Here is a 12,315-nt window from a genome sequence, read left to right on the forward strand (position 1 = left end):
GGGCCTCAGCAGAGAACAAAGGGGAGATGCCCCTGATTCAAGCCTAGAGGCTGCCATGACTACGGGGGGAGCATGGCTTGTGGAGAGATGAGGTGGAGACAGGGAGGCCACTGGGGTGGAGTGCAGTGGGAGTCAGGGAGAGAAAGACAGAATCCATCCATAGCTTGGGATTTGAGCCAGCAGGATTTGCTAATGGGTGGAGTGTGCAGCCTGGGAGAGAGGAATGAGAAGCCATGTGGTTCTCTGCTCCGCTCTCTACCACTGAACATGTGTTTTCGAGTAGGAGCAGGGCTGGATCCCTGCTTACAGATGAGGGAAGACGCTTTGCCAAATCACCCCTCTGGAGACAAGACATGTAGGCCTCCAACCCCAAGCCAGAGCTCAGCACTGTCTGGGTACCTTAGGAGTTTGCTGCCTCACAGAGAGGCCACCAGGGATGTGGCACAATGCCCAGTCCTTGGAGTTGCCTGCTGTGGAGATAAATTGGAAACTCTTCCTGTTGACCAGGTCTCTTATCTCTGACTCGGATACTTTAGAGGGGGTGGTAGTGCCTACTGTACCAGCTGGATGTGTCTACTCAGTGGTCTGTCTAGTGGTGCCAGCTGTAAATTCAGTGATGGTCTGCCCCCCCAAATATGTTTTGGAAGCTGTCCTCCAAAATTCTAGGTTGGTGTAGATGCAGGCCAGCCCCATCCAAGTTTGTTGCTGGGGTCCCAAAGACTCTGCTCTGGTCCCTGACTGCAAGGCCCTTACCTCACCTCTGTCTTTACTCATGTGGTTTCTCCTGGAACACCTGCCTTTACCTGGTCTCTGTTGACTTCAAGACCTGGCTCAGGGGGCACCACCTTCAGAAGGTCTTCCTGGATTGAGGCCCTTGCCAAGACCCCCCAGGCTTCCTTTCATGACACTTACCAACTGATGTGTAGTCATTACTTGTGTTCTGGGTGCCCCCAAGGTAAGCTATTGAAGGATAAGGCCCAACTTCCTCATTTTTCTGTGGTGTCTAGGACAGCCCTACCAGAGGAGGAAGCTTTGTAAGCGGGAATAGATGAATCATTCGGAGGAAAACCACTGACCAGCCACAGCTCTCAGAGCCCTAAGCTCCCAACTTGGGAACCACAGAGTCCATGCAACTGTGCCCTGGGGCAGCCCCCTCTAAAATCCAACATCAGGAGGTTAGTCCTGCCTCTCCAGGGCAGGAACCTAGGTTTTGCACTGTGCAGACTTTGCTCGCTGGGAGTTGATGGTGCTGATGACAGTACCCATTCTGCTCCTCCCTCCTCTGACTACGCTTTGCACAGAATCCCATTTCACAGCTTCGTCTGAGCCAGGCATGTTCCCATTTGGTCCCACTGGTAAACATGAGTACATGGGTACACAGCATGTTCATAAACAGTGACCTCTAAGTGCCTCCCTGATCATATACAGTACATGTACACTCTTACCTACACATGTGCTCATCTGCACACACACAAACGTGAACACACACACACACACCTCTGTGTACACACCATACATACAGTCTTTTGCAGTTACCTTCCCTGTGTACACACTCATTCACCCTCAGACACTCCCCCACCGACAACCCACAGTTCAGACAGTCTTCCCATGGTTCATACCACCATACTCTATTTACACACTCACCCCACTCCCTTCTGAACACACACCAGTGGTGTACTCCAATATGTCTCTGCATTCGTACATCAAATTTTTGTATAAGGCACCCTACTGTATTTCTACCCAGAACCCTATATACCACCCTCCTGGTAAATGTGTGGATGTTTGTGCTTTGCACACTTATGTATATGCACACATGAATCTGCCTTCAGTATATATGTACTCTTTTGTGTACACTTAGCATGCTTGTGTTCACATATCGTCTGTGTGTGTATATGTGGTGCTGGGCATTAAATTCAGGACTTTGCATTGCTATAAAGCACTCCACCACGGTCACACCACATCCACACCTCATATCTCGTTGTACAAGTACCAGCACAATGGACTTTTCTACCCAACCGCCAAGTCACAACCAGAAGGTATGGGCAATAGTACCAATGAAGTGTGTGATGATTACGTTTGCATTGTAGAATATCTGAGAATGACATGAAAGGAAGAAAGAATTATTTTAGCCAATGGTATCAAAGAATTAGGTCCATGGTCACTTGGCCATGTGCACTTGGCAGAAGAACATCATGGCAGTAGGTATGTATGACTGAGGAACTGTTACTGGTAGACAGAAGCAAAAGGATGCTGGCTCCTGACTGGTTCTACATGCTCCACCCCACTCCCCATTCCTTTGGAGCTCCTGGTCCATGGAGTAGTCCACTCACAGCCAGGGTTACTCTTGCCCCTCAGTGAATTCTGCCTGGAAATATCCTCACAAACACACCTGGAGGTATGCCTTCCAACTCTCTTAGTTCATCTGAAATCTAGTCAATAGTGAAGATGGGCCACTGCAACGTGCTAGCGTGCAAGTGATAAACCACAGATGGCTGTGGTGATGGTGGGGAAGGGGCGTCCTGCTGCTGTGCTGAGGGTTAGGAGTGTTGGGCTTCTTGGGACCTGGAGCTCTGGACTGTTGGTATGGACTTTTCCAGGGATGAGGCTTTGGGGGAACTTGCACTCCAGGGTCACTAGGCCTCACCCTCCGCCTTAGCTTCCCTTCTAAGTTGATTTTGTTTTCTCATTAGAAAGAGAACAGTTTCTTTTTATTCACTTCTTATAAATCCATTTTCATTTTTCTTCATCTTCAAAACTACACATGAATATTTTTTAAAGTGAAGTATGTGTTTCTAAGCCCACTAATCAGTTCTTAGTCCCACCTTACTGCATAGATTGGTAGCATTTAGCATACATGGTTAAGCATTTGACATTTTAGCCAGTAGAAGAAAAAAAAAAAGGATTCCAGATGATGAGGCAGTGGTCACTGGGAATGGGGTAGGGTAGAAGGTATCAGAGTAGCCATTGGGAGCTGTTTATCCTATAGATCGGAGTCCTTCTGAGTGTAGTCACTTACATGACTGCTTCAAAAGTCTGACTTCATAACTAGTGTGCCGGAGACAGCCATATAGGCCTCAGTCCATGGGGATCCCATGATTCATCACTGCCTTCCACGGCAACAAGCACACAGGGCAGTTACCCCTCCCTAGAAACACACTCATGTTCTCCTCATTATTTGTATCTTTTCCCAAAGCATTAAACATTAACTACAAAAAGAAAGACTAATATGGTCAATGTGGTACTTCTGTCAACTGGTAGGAGAGAGACGTGTCCACCCCACCCCCTGCCTCGCTCCCACATGGAGCACTAGCACACAGAGCTGCTGATTTTACTGATCCAGGCCTCAGTCCACCAGCAGGTGTGTATGGAGCCTCTGCTCTGTCACAGCACAATTATCAGGAGTTGGAGACACAGCAAAAAGCAAAATGGACCGAATTGGGGAAGAGAAGTTCATTCAAGCAGCAGACACACATGGAACATTCATGTTACATGTATAGTTTTCTTTAAACACAGCGAGACACTGTATGCATTCCTTTGGAGTTGGCCAGTGCTGGGCCTCATGAGTGTGGGCAAGCGCTCATTCACAGAGTTGTACCTCACACAGCTGTATGTGTTCCTTCATGTTCATCCAACGTAGAAAATCTGAAAAATATCCAAGGTAGAGATTAAAAAAGGCAAAGGCGGCTTTATCAGTATTAGATCCACAGTCCAAAGACAGTTCTACACTTTGGAGAGTTCCTCGGGTTTGTGCGTAAACAGTTAAACTTCACAGAGCCCCAGGCACACTGAAAATTCAGGTTTCCTAAGACTGTTTCACGGAGGAGCTGTGAACAGGCCGTGCAGACAGAAGCAAACCCGTGCCACACAGAAGGAATCGCTCTTTAGCAGTCTCTTAACTCTTTTAATAACATCCCTCCCCCCACACCCCAAACTCAAGGTCTGGGATCAAACCAAATGTCACAAGATAACCCTGACGGTCAGCATATTTGGTTGTGATTATGTACAGCCTTTCAGGGCTGTGGATTTAGCCATCAGATGACTTCATAGTGGGACCAGCAGTCTCCTTTCCTTGGATATGGTATCCTCAAGTTCCCATTGCTCTAAGAATGCCCAAGTGAATGCAGAGTGTTTTTGCAGGTGTCCTTAGTTTTTGGAAGGTGTGAGTTTATGGTGTTTTTATTCACTTATTTTAACTACAGTTCATCAAAGTGTTGACAGCAGTGATCTTTGATAGATGTATTTTATTTTAAACTGTGTGCATGTGAGGGGAGGGTATGGGTATGTGGATGCAAATCCCAGTAGGGGGCATCAGATCTCTCTGGAGTTACAGGTGATTGTGAGCCTCTATATGGGTGCTGGGAACCAAATCCAGGTCCTCTGGAAGATCAGTACCTACTCAACCTCTGAGCCATCTCTCTAGCCCCGATATTATTATTTGGCTTTTAGACTTTTTGTTTCTTTTAAATGCTTTGCAAAAGTTTGGGGCTTTTTTGTTGTTGTTTATTTTTGCATAGCCACCACGCTATTTTATACTGTGCCGTGGAAAATGTTATATTATCACAGTTATAGTATTTACAATTTACCTGTGGGATAAGCTGCCATCCCCTTCCTTATCCCTGTCATTTGCCCTTTGGGGTGTTTCCCCACATTTTCAAGGTCTTTAAGGGGAGACTCACCTGTATCTGTGATTGAGTCCTCCAGGAAGTGCCTAGCACACAGTAAAGAGCACCTGTCACGCTGCCTGTCCACCCTGCCTGTCCATCCTACCTCTCCACCCTGCCTGTCACCCTGCCTGTCTACCCTGCCTGTCCACCCTGCCTGTCCACCCTGCCTGTCGTCCACCCTGCCGGTCCACCCTGCCGAACGGTTCCCCGCCACCAGCACCAGTTGTGACTCCTTCAGGGATACTGCCTGGTTTAGGCCCCAGAATGGTTGTGCTCTCTGCCAGGAGGCCAAAGAGAGCAGGCAATGGTTTCATTGGCACTGACAGCGTGATGACCCCAGGCCTGGCCCACAGGGGTGAGTTTTAACAAGCTCAGTTCCCAGAACAGAACCTGCAGAGCAAAAGAAAAGCATGCAAGCAAGCAAGCAAAAATAAAAGAAAAAAAAATCAAAAAAAAAAAAAAACTCTGTTGGAAAATACACACAGAGATTAAAATAATGTTTGGCACTTACATCACACTTTTAAAATTCTTCAAACGCTTTAGAAACACTAGCTAATTAATTAAGCTGCCTAAATCTGCTTGCAGTTGGTTGAGATCTCCAGAGGAGCTAAAAAAGGAGGGGGGGGGGTTAAGGGGAGGAGCCAGCCCTCCCCGGCCCCAGATTTTATTGTCACCTGCCTGGGGTGTGATTACAGGCCTCTGGCTGCACCACAAGAATAGCCCTGCTCCAGCTTGTCAGCGCCCAATTCCCAAGTTCGCCCTGAGCGCAGCTCCCTCATCAGCCGCTGACTCACAGTTCTTTGCACTGTTGAGGATGAGGATAATGGTAACAGAGCACACCGCTCCAGCTCTGGGGTAGCCAGGGTTGGCGCCACTCAAAACAGGTGAAAGAAGAGGCTCGGGGTTTTGCCAGGGTCACAGAGCAAACAAAACCCCTACTTTCTCAGTTCATCAGTGCGTTCCTTCAGCATATATGTGTTTTGGGGGACTGGGTCTTCCTGGCTGGGCGGAAATCACAGAGATCCACTTGCCTCTCAAGCCTGTGTCTATTGAGGACACAGTGTATACCAGACAGGAGGATAGACAGTACTTCCTAGTGGATCTGCCATCCTAATGGTGGGGAAAATAACAGTCGACAGCAATATACGTTATAAAAATAATACAGCAATGTGATGATAGGGTTTAGAACTAGAACTTAATGGGCCAGGGTACAGCAGGAGCTTCTGTATAGCTCTGGAACAATCTTCATAACAAAGCAGAGGGTAGATACCAGTTCCTTGCTTATGTCTGACTGAATGGGAGTCCACTCATGAATACCAAGCTGGCAAAGAGAACCTGGTCTCGCCCAGGCCTGTGCTTCATGCATGTGGTGGTTCCGGTTCAACCGGTCTCCCATGACCCAGCGGAATGTTCATGGCTATTGGTAGTAGTAGCTGGTGATGTCACTGACGCCCTTGGGAGGTTTCCTGTCTCTTCAAGCCTGTTGCCTCCTTGTGCCTGTCACTTGCCTGGCCACCAGCCCTACCCCTTCTGGGCTGGCTGATGCTGCCTGAGTCCCTGCTTTCTACACTTCTCATTTCTTCCCCTGGAGTGTGAGAATCAGGCTGTGCCCAGGCTGGTGCTTATGGACTCCGCTCATATCTGCCATGAAAAGTAGGCCGCAAGGGGAACCCTGGCTGGGGAAGAGGACGAGGCAGGACAATGAGCAGCTAATGCCCAGGGCTCTGGGGACCTGCAGTGATTGCTGAGCCGATCCATGGAGCTCTCTTGTCTTAGACTCTCTCTCCTTGCCAATGCAGCAATAGTAGGCAAACACACAGTGTCTCTTTTACTGGGTCAGCGTAAGAGGGGTTGCCCAAGGATTCTGCCACAGCCCTGTCTAAATACAGGTCACAATAGAAGCCACTGGAGAGTCCACTGGGGACCAAATCACCTGACACAGTGATCCTGTCTTGCGGCTCCTGCTGCTGTCATCCTTCTCCTGTCCTCATCCTGTCTTCCTGTCTGGATCACTGCATCTCTAATGTCTGTGCATCCAAATGCTCACTTTCCACGTCCACACTTTCAGCAAACCATCATTCAGGAAGGTGGTTGGGCCATTATGCTTAGATGTCAAGTACTTTATCCACTGAGCCACCCTCTCAGCCCCCAGATGCTGCCTTTAACGTGTTCACTGGCCTCAGCTTGCTTGTAGAAGTACACCAAGATGGACTCATGGTAAACATTTTACAGATGAAGAAATGAAGGCTAGGGACCATAAAAAGCCTAATCTGAAGCCACACTCGCATCCCTGCAGCACTTGGCAGTGGATGAGCACCTGGGCCTTCTCTGTTGACACACTGATGGCCCCTAGTGATGCAGCTGTGTGCTACAGAGCCCCACCTAGGGCCCCAGTTCTCAGCTCTCCTACCACCAGACTGTTGAGACCAACTGCTCTGCCCAGGACTTGCTTTCTAGCACAGAATTCACCTCTTGGAAGAGAAACACACATATCAGGGTCTCCTACTTCTATATCTCTGCTGAGTTTGTTTCCTCAGTGGGGAGTCCAGGCTCCCAGTCTACCTGACAAGTTCAGATTTAAATTCCAGAGCCCAGCTCAGACATGACACTTTCACAAAGGGCTTGGGCACTCTGCTACACTAAGCTATGTGACTTAGCACTCTGTTTCTTAGTTTTCCTTCATATTAGTCTTGAGTTACAGGCCCCCATGAGGATTAAACATGATAACACATGCAGTGTGCTGAACTCAATACCATTGTGTGTGCTCAATCAGTGAAAATCACTGATAAACTTGAACTTGCAGGATCCCTTAAGGTGAATTATAGCTGCCTCTTTCTTTCCAGGAGCAGACACATGGGGGAATCTGCAGGTGATTCAGCCTGAGAAGTCAGTGTCTGTTGATGCTGGGGACTCGGCCACTTTGAACTGCACTGTGACCTCCCTGTTGCCTGTGGGACCCATTCAGTGGTTCAGAGGAACAGGGCAAAGCCGACACCTAATCTACAGTTTCACAGGAGAAAAGTTTCCTCGAGTTACAAATGTTACAGATACCACTAAGAGAAATAACTTGGACTTTACCATCCGCATCAGTAACGTTACCCCAGCAGATGCCGGCACCTACTATTGTGTGAAGATCAATAGAGCAGACTCTGACAAGGAACTTCCAATCTGGAGGCGGAACAGTGGTCTATGTGCTTGGTAAGTAAGCCTGTGCCTTCTTCATCCCCTGGTGTGTAGCAACGGGTCAGAGAATGGCACCCCCTGACCTATGAGTGTGGCTCACAGCAGGTCAATGGGAGAATATGTTCGTGATCTGATCTCAACCTTCAGTAGATCATGGAAGCCAAGGCCAGTTCTTTGCTCAAGGCTCCAGTGCCAGGCAAGTAAGAGGACATCTGCACCCTCATCCGCCCGCTCCACAGCCCTCTCTCTTCTTTGCACATGGGTTACACTGCCAGCGAGTACCAGAGTGTAGACCAGAATGCAGATTTCATCCAGGCTCCTTGCTGGCTAGGCACTAAGCATCTCCATGGGTGAGCCAAGTACACAGGAGGTGCTGAGGAAACTCTGAGCCTTTAGGAAAGCCTGTCTCTGGCACGCATCACTTTCCCAAAGATTCAGGATGCTCCTTCCATTTAGAACATGAGGCCCGTCAGTAACAGGAAAACCTCTCCCAAAGGTCAGTCAGGTCCTTGTTCCATACCAGGACATGAAGGGCCACTGTGTAAATGGCTGCATTTTACTCCAGCATCTAGAAATTGCTACAATTTGTAGTAGTCTTCTGTTGGTAGATAGTTCAGTTCTTCCCAGCTGTGGACTTTGAAAATGATGCTGCACTGGATGGCTCATCCCGTGTATCTAGGACAGAGATACCCACTACAAGAAGGCCTACTACATTACATAGTGTGTTCATTTTAGTTTGTGTGGACATTACCAGTTTCCCCTCCAGGTAGCAGCCAACTCTCTTCTGGCCATCCACCTCTGCACAGAAGCAGGGCAGGTACTTGTCCTGACTTTGCAAGTATGACAGATACTGAAGTTCCCATGTAGTGTGTCACTTGTCTAGGCAACTACAACTAGCAAGTGGCTTCCTGCCTCGTGCCACATCTTCATCATAGCATTTTCTCCTTAAACCAGATCTGTGAGTGCCCACCTTTCCAGGGTGTTGGGACACTGGCCCCTTAGGAAGCCATGAGGAATTGCCTAAGACCTTAAAGTTTGGAGCAAGGCTTGGCTTCGGTCAAGTCCTAGGTTTCTCTTTCTGTAAATGACAACAGTTATGGCCCCCATTCTGGGTTCTGTGGGCATCAAAATGTTAACAAAGCCCTAGATGGGGTGTCAGGGTCATTACTGAGTATCAGAAGTACAGTGACCAGGAGGACAGGGGACAGAGTTTAACTGTCTGGAACCATATCCCAGATAAGCTTTCCCTTGCCTGTGTCCTGGGTGAACCCCTCCACATAGCACCTTAGTGGCCTCACCTGTCCATGTCACTCTCACAGAGTATGTGGTCAGGACTGAAGAGGTACATCATATCAAACACTTAGAACAGTGTCTGGCTTATAGGAAATATCCCATCAGTGGGAAGTATGTTGAGCTGTGTCCATGTGACCTTGGATGGGCCGCTTTCCCTTCCCAGGCCTCAAGTGTTGGTAGGGTTGGGATGAGTTGGTGGCTTTCCATCTGTCTGCTTGTATGACTCATCTAAAAACTGAAAAAAAAAATTCACACCTTGTATCTACCCTAGAAATTCTGTTGTAATTGGCTTGACATGGATCTGAAGTGTGTGTGTGTGTGTGTGTGTGTGTGTGTGTGTGTGTGTGTGTGTGTGTGTGTTGTCACATCTACCTGTGCATGAGCAGAGCACCAAGGAGAATGTTTAGTGTCCTCTTATATTACTTTCTGCCTTACTCCATTGACACAGGGTTTTTCACTGATCCTGGAGCTAGGCTGGTGGTCAACAGACCCCAGTGACCCTTCTGTGCCCATACCACTCACTCCCACAGCACTGGATTATAGGCACATATCATCCTTCCAGCCTTTTTTAACATGGATTCTAAGGATTAGAGTTCAGGTCCTCATACTTGCTCAGCAAGTGCTTTTGCCTTCAGATTCATCTCTACTGCTTGTATCTGAAGTTTCTTACCACACCCAGGCTGAGATACGTATCCTGAAACCACAGAAGAAAAGCTGTGGCTTTTATTTTTCCCTGGCAAAATTGGTCTCCCATGAAGCTGGTGCTCAAAAACCACATATGTTCTCTGGGTCCCAATGATGAGCAGAATCATGTCCAGGAGCTGGACATGCCCCCAGAGGACTGGAGATGTATCCCACACAGCCCTGCTAGCCCTGCTCAGACCCCTAGGAAAAGGGACCTTCCTGCCTTACACACATCTGTGCCTGAAAAGAGCTAAATAAATCCTCCATTTTCAGCACAGCCCCTCCCTGCCTCGATGAGCCCCAAATATCACAGTCTTTCCCAGTGCTCCAAGCTTTCTAAATGACTTATCTGAATGAAACGCCTGTGACCCCAGGTTTTTGAAGCTGCTGGCCTATCTCAGGTCCCAAGAGGGATTCCTACAAAAGAGGAAAGAGCTACAATGTGGTGGCTTTATTGTGCCTTCTGGCTGCCAAAGAAGAATTGTGTAGTCCCAGAGCTAAAGATAGTAACCATGGCTGTTATTTATTAAGCACCCACTGTATACCAGAAGTCATATCTACGTCATCTTCCCAGGGTGATGTTTTTGTCCACTTTGTGCAGAGGAAACACAGATGCTCAGAGGGTTTTTTTTTTTTAATACTAAACTAATCATCTGAATGAAAGAGATGAGTCTCACCTGCTATGTGCCTTTGGCTAGTCACTATCCTGAGACTTGTCCCACAGAAAGAGTTCGTCCTAGATGACCCCTCAGTGGGCTGCAGAGTGCAGAGAGAGAACCAGTGTCGGCTCCCAAGAACTCAATCGATGGCAACTTCAGTTGTTTCTCGGCACCCATGGGATACCCAAATCCAAAAATGTTCAAGGCCCTCATCCAAGATGGAGGAGATTTGCGTGTAACCTACACACATCCTGCCGACTATTTTAAGTCATCTCTGAATTTCTTATAATACCCAATATGATGCCAATGCTATGTAAATAGTTGTTCTGTGCGTTGTTTGGGAAGAGTGACAAGAACAAGTCTGTCACTATTCCGTTCAGATGCAGCATTTTCAACAGTATTACATTTGCCGTTGGTTAGATTTGAGCACGGGGCCCTGGGATCGGAAGGATGGTTCTGCAGCCCTTCACCACTTTAGGATCTTAAAGCTGCTGGTGTCTTGATGATGTGACTTCTTCAAGTGACACCCTCCTTGCTGTGCCCTCAACATATTAGGTGGATATTAGGGAGCAAGTCATCTTCCTGATCACCCCATGTCCTTTCAGGACCAGAAGTGCTTCTGCTTGCCTGGTGGGGCTGCTCGCTGTCTGTCTCTTTAATAACTAATTAGAAATCAAGACCCACCTTTGACTTTCTCAACACATAAGTGATCTTTGTTTCCAACCCTGAACAAAAGCCCCCTCCCAGGTTAAAGAAAAACAAAACAAAAACATCCCTAGCCTCTCCCTTTCAAATATGGCATGAGTAAGACCTACTAGGATGTGGAGAGAGAGAAGAAATCCCATTCAGTGAATCCCTAAGTTCTTACAGGGAGAATTTAAGAATGAAGTCTAGGGCTGGGGAGACTCAGTGATTAAAGAGCTTGTACCGCTCTTGCCAAGGACCCTAGTTCAGTTCCTAGCACCCATGTCAGGTGCCTCACACCCAGCTCCAGGGGATCCAGTGTCCTTTTCTGGCCTCTTCAGGAACCCACTCACATATAGATACACTTACAAAATTTAATTTATTATTGTTTATTAATAAAAACCTGTGTCAGCTGATCTGTGGTAGTACACACCTTTAATGCCAGCACTCAGGAGGCTAAGGCAGGTGGATCTCTGTGAGTTCGAGGCCAGCCAGTTCCAGGACAGGCTCCAAAGCTACAGAGAAACCCTGGCTCGGAAAACAAAAAACAAAACAAAACAAAAATCTGGTTCAAGGACAGATCTGTGTGTCTTCATGTTTGAGAAGCATCTCTGTGTGTCTGTCATCCAAAAGCAGGAAGCTCCCAGGGACTCACTTCATCCTCACTGCATCCAGAAAGGAGAAACATTGCCCCCCATTTCACAGGTGTGGCTCTGGGAGGGGCACACACATCGGAGCAGCCATTGGGTTCCACCTTCGTGGCTGTCCTACATTACTATTTGTTCCCTGTGTTTACTTCTGCAAACACTTCCTCTGGGTTGGCAGAGTTTCTAGGAATGTGGTTAGGAGTAGTTAAAGCAAAGAATGAGATAGGTCAGCAATCTCATGTGTGCCCAGGTCATGGAAACGCTCAGTGCAGAGAAGACTTAGCTCTCAGGCCTGGAGTTCCTGGCCTTGCCTTACTGTCTGACCTGCTCATTTCGTGGAACCTTTGCCTACTCCTCAGACAGAAGGCTAAGGACATGGCCATCCCAGCTTTATCAGGAAAAAGATTAATGAATAGTGTCAGCAGACTGGAGACACAGACATGGTTTAGTATTAGAACATGTACTGAGGGTACATACAGCCCCGGGGCCAACCCCTAGTGC

At 47.9% G+C, this 12,315-nt stretch overlaps 1 protein-coding gene across 1 annotated transcript in view; it reads left to right on the forward strand.

Moving 5' to 3' along the window:
* Positions 1-12,315, forward strand: part of Sirpa (signal regulatory protein alpha) — a 38,164-nt gene that overhangs the window by 9,052 nt on the left and 16,797 nt on the right. Inside the window, 2 exon segments of the mRNA XM_036183141.1 lie at positions 7,508-7,820; positions 7,822-7,862. Coding sequence (XP_036039034.1) covers positions 7,508-7,820; positions 7,822-7,862 — 354 coding nt within the window.

This window comes from Onychomys torridus, chromosome 4 (assembly GCF_903995425.1).
Source record: "Onychomys torridus chromosome 4, mOncTor1.1, whole genome shotgun sequence".
Taxonomy (NCBI): Eukaryota; Metazoa; Chordata; class Mammalia; order Rodentia; family Cricetidae; genus Onychomys; species Onychomys torridus.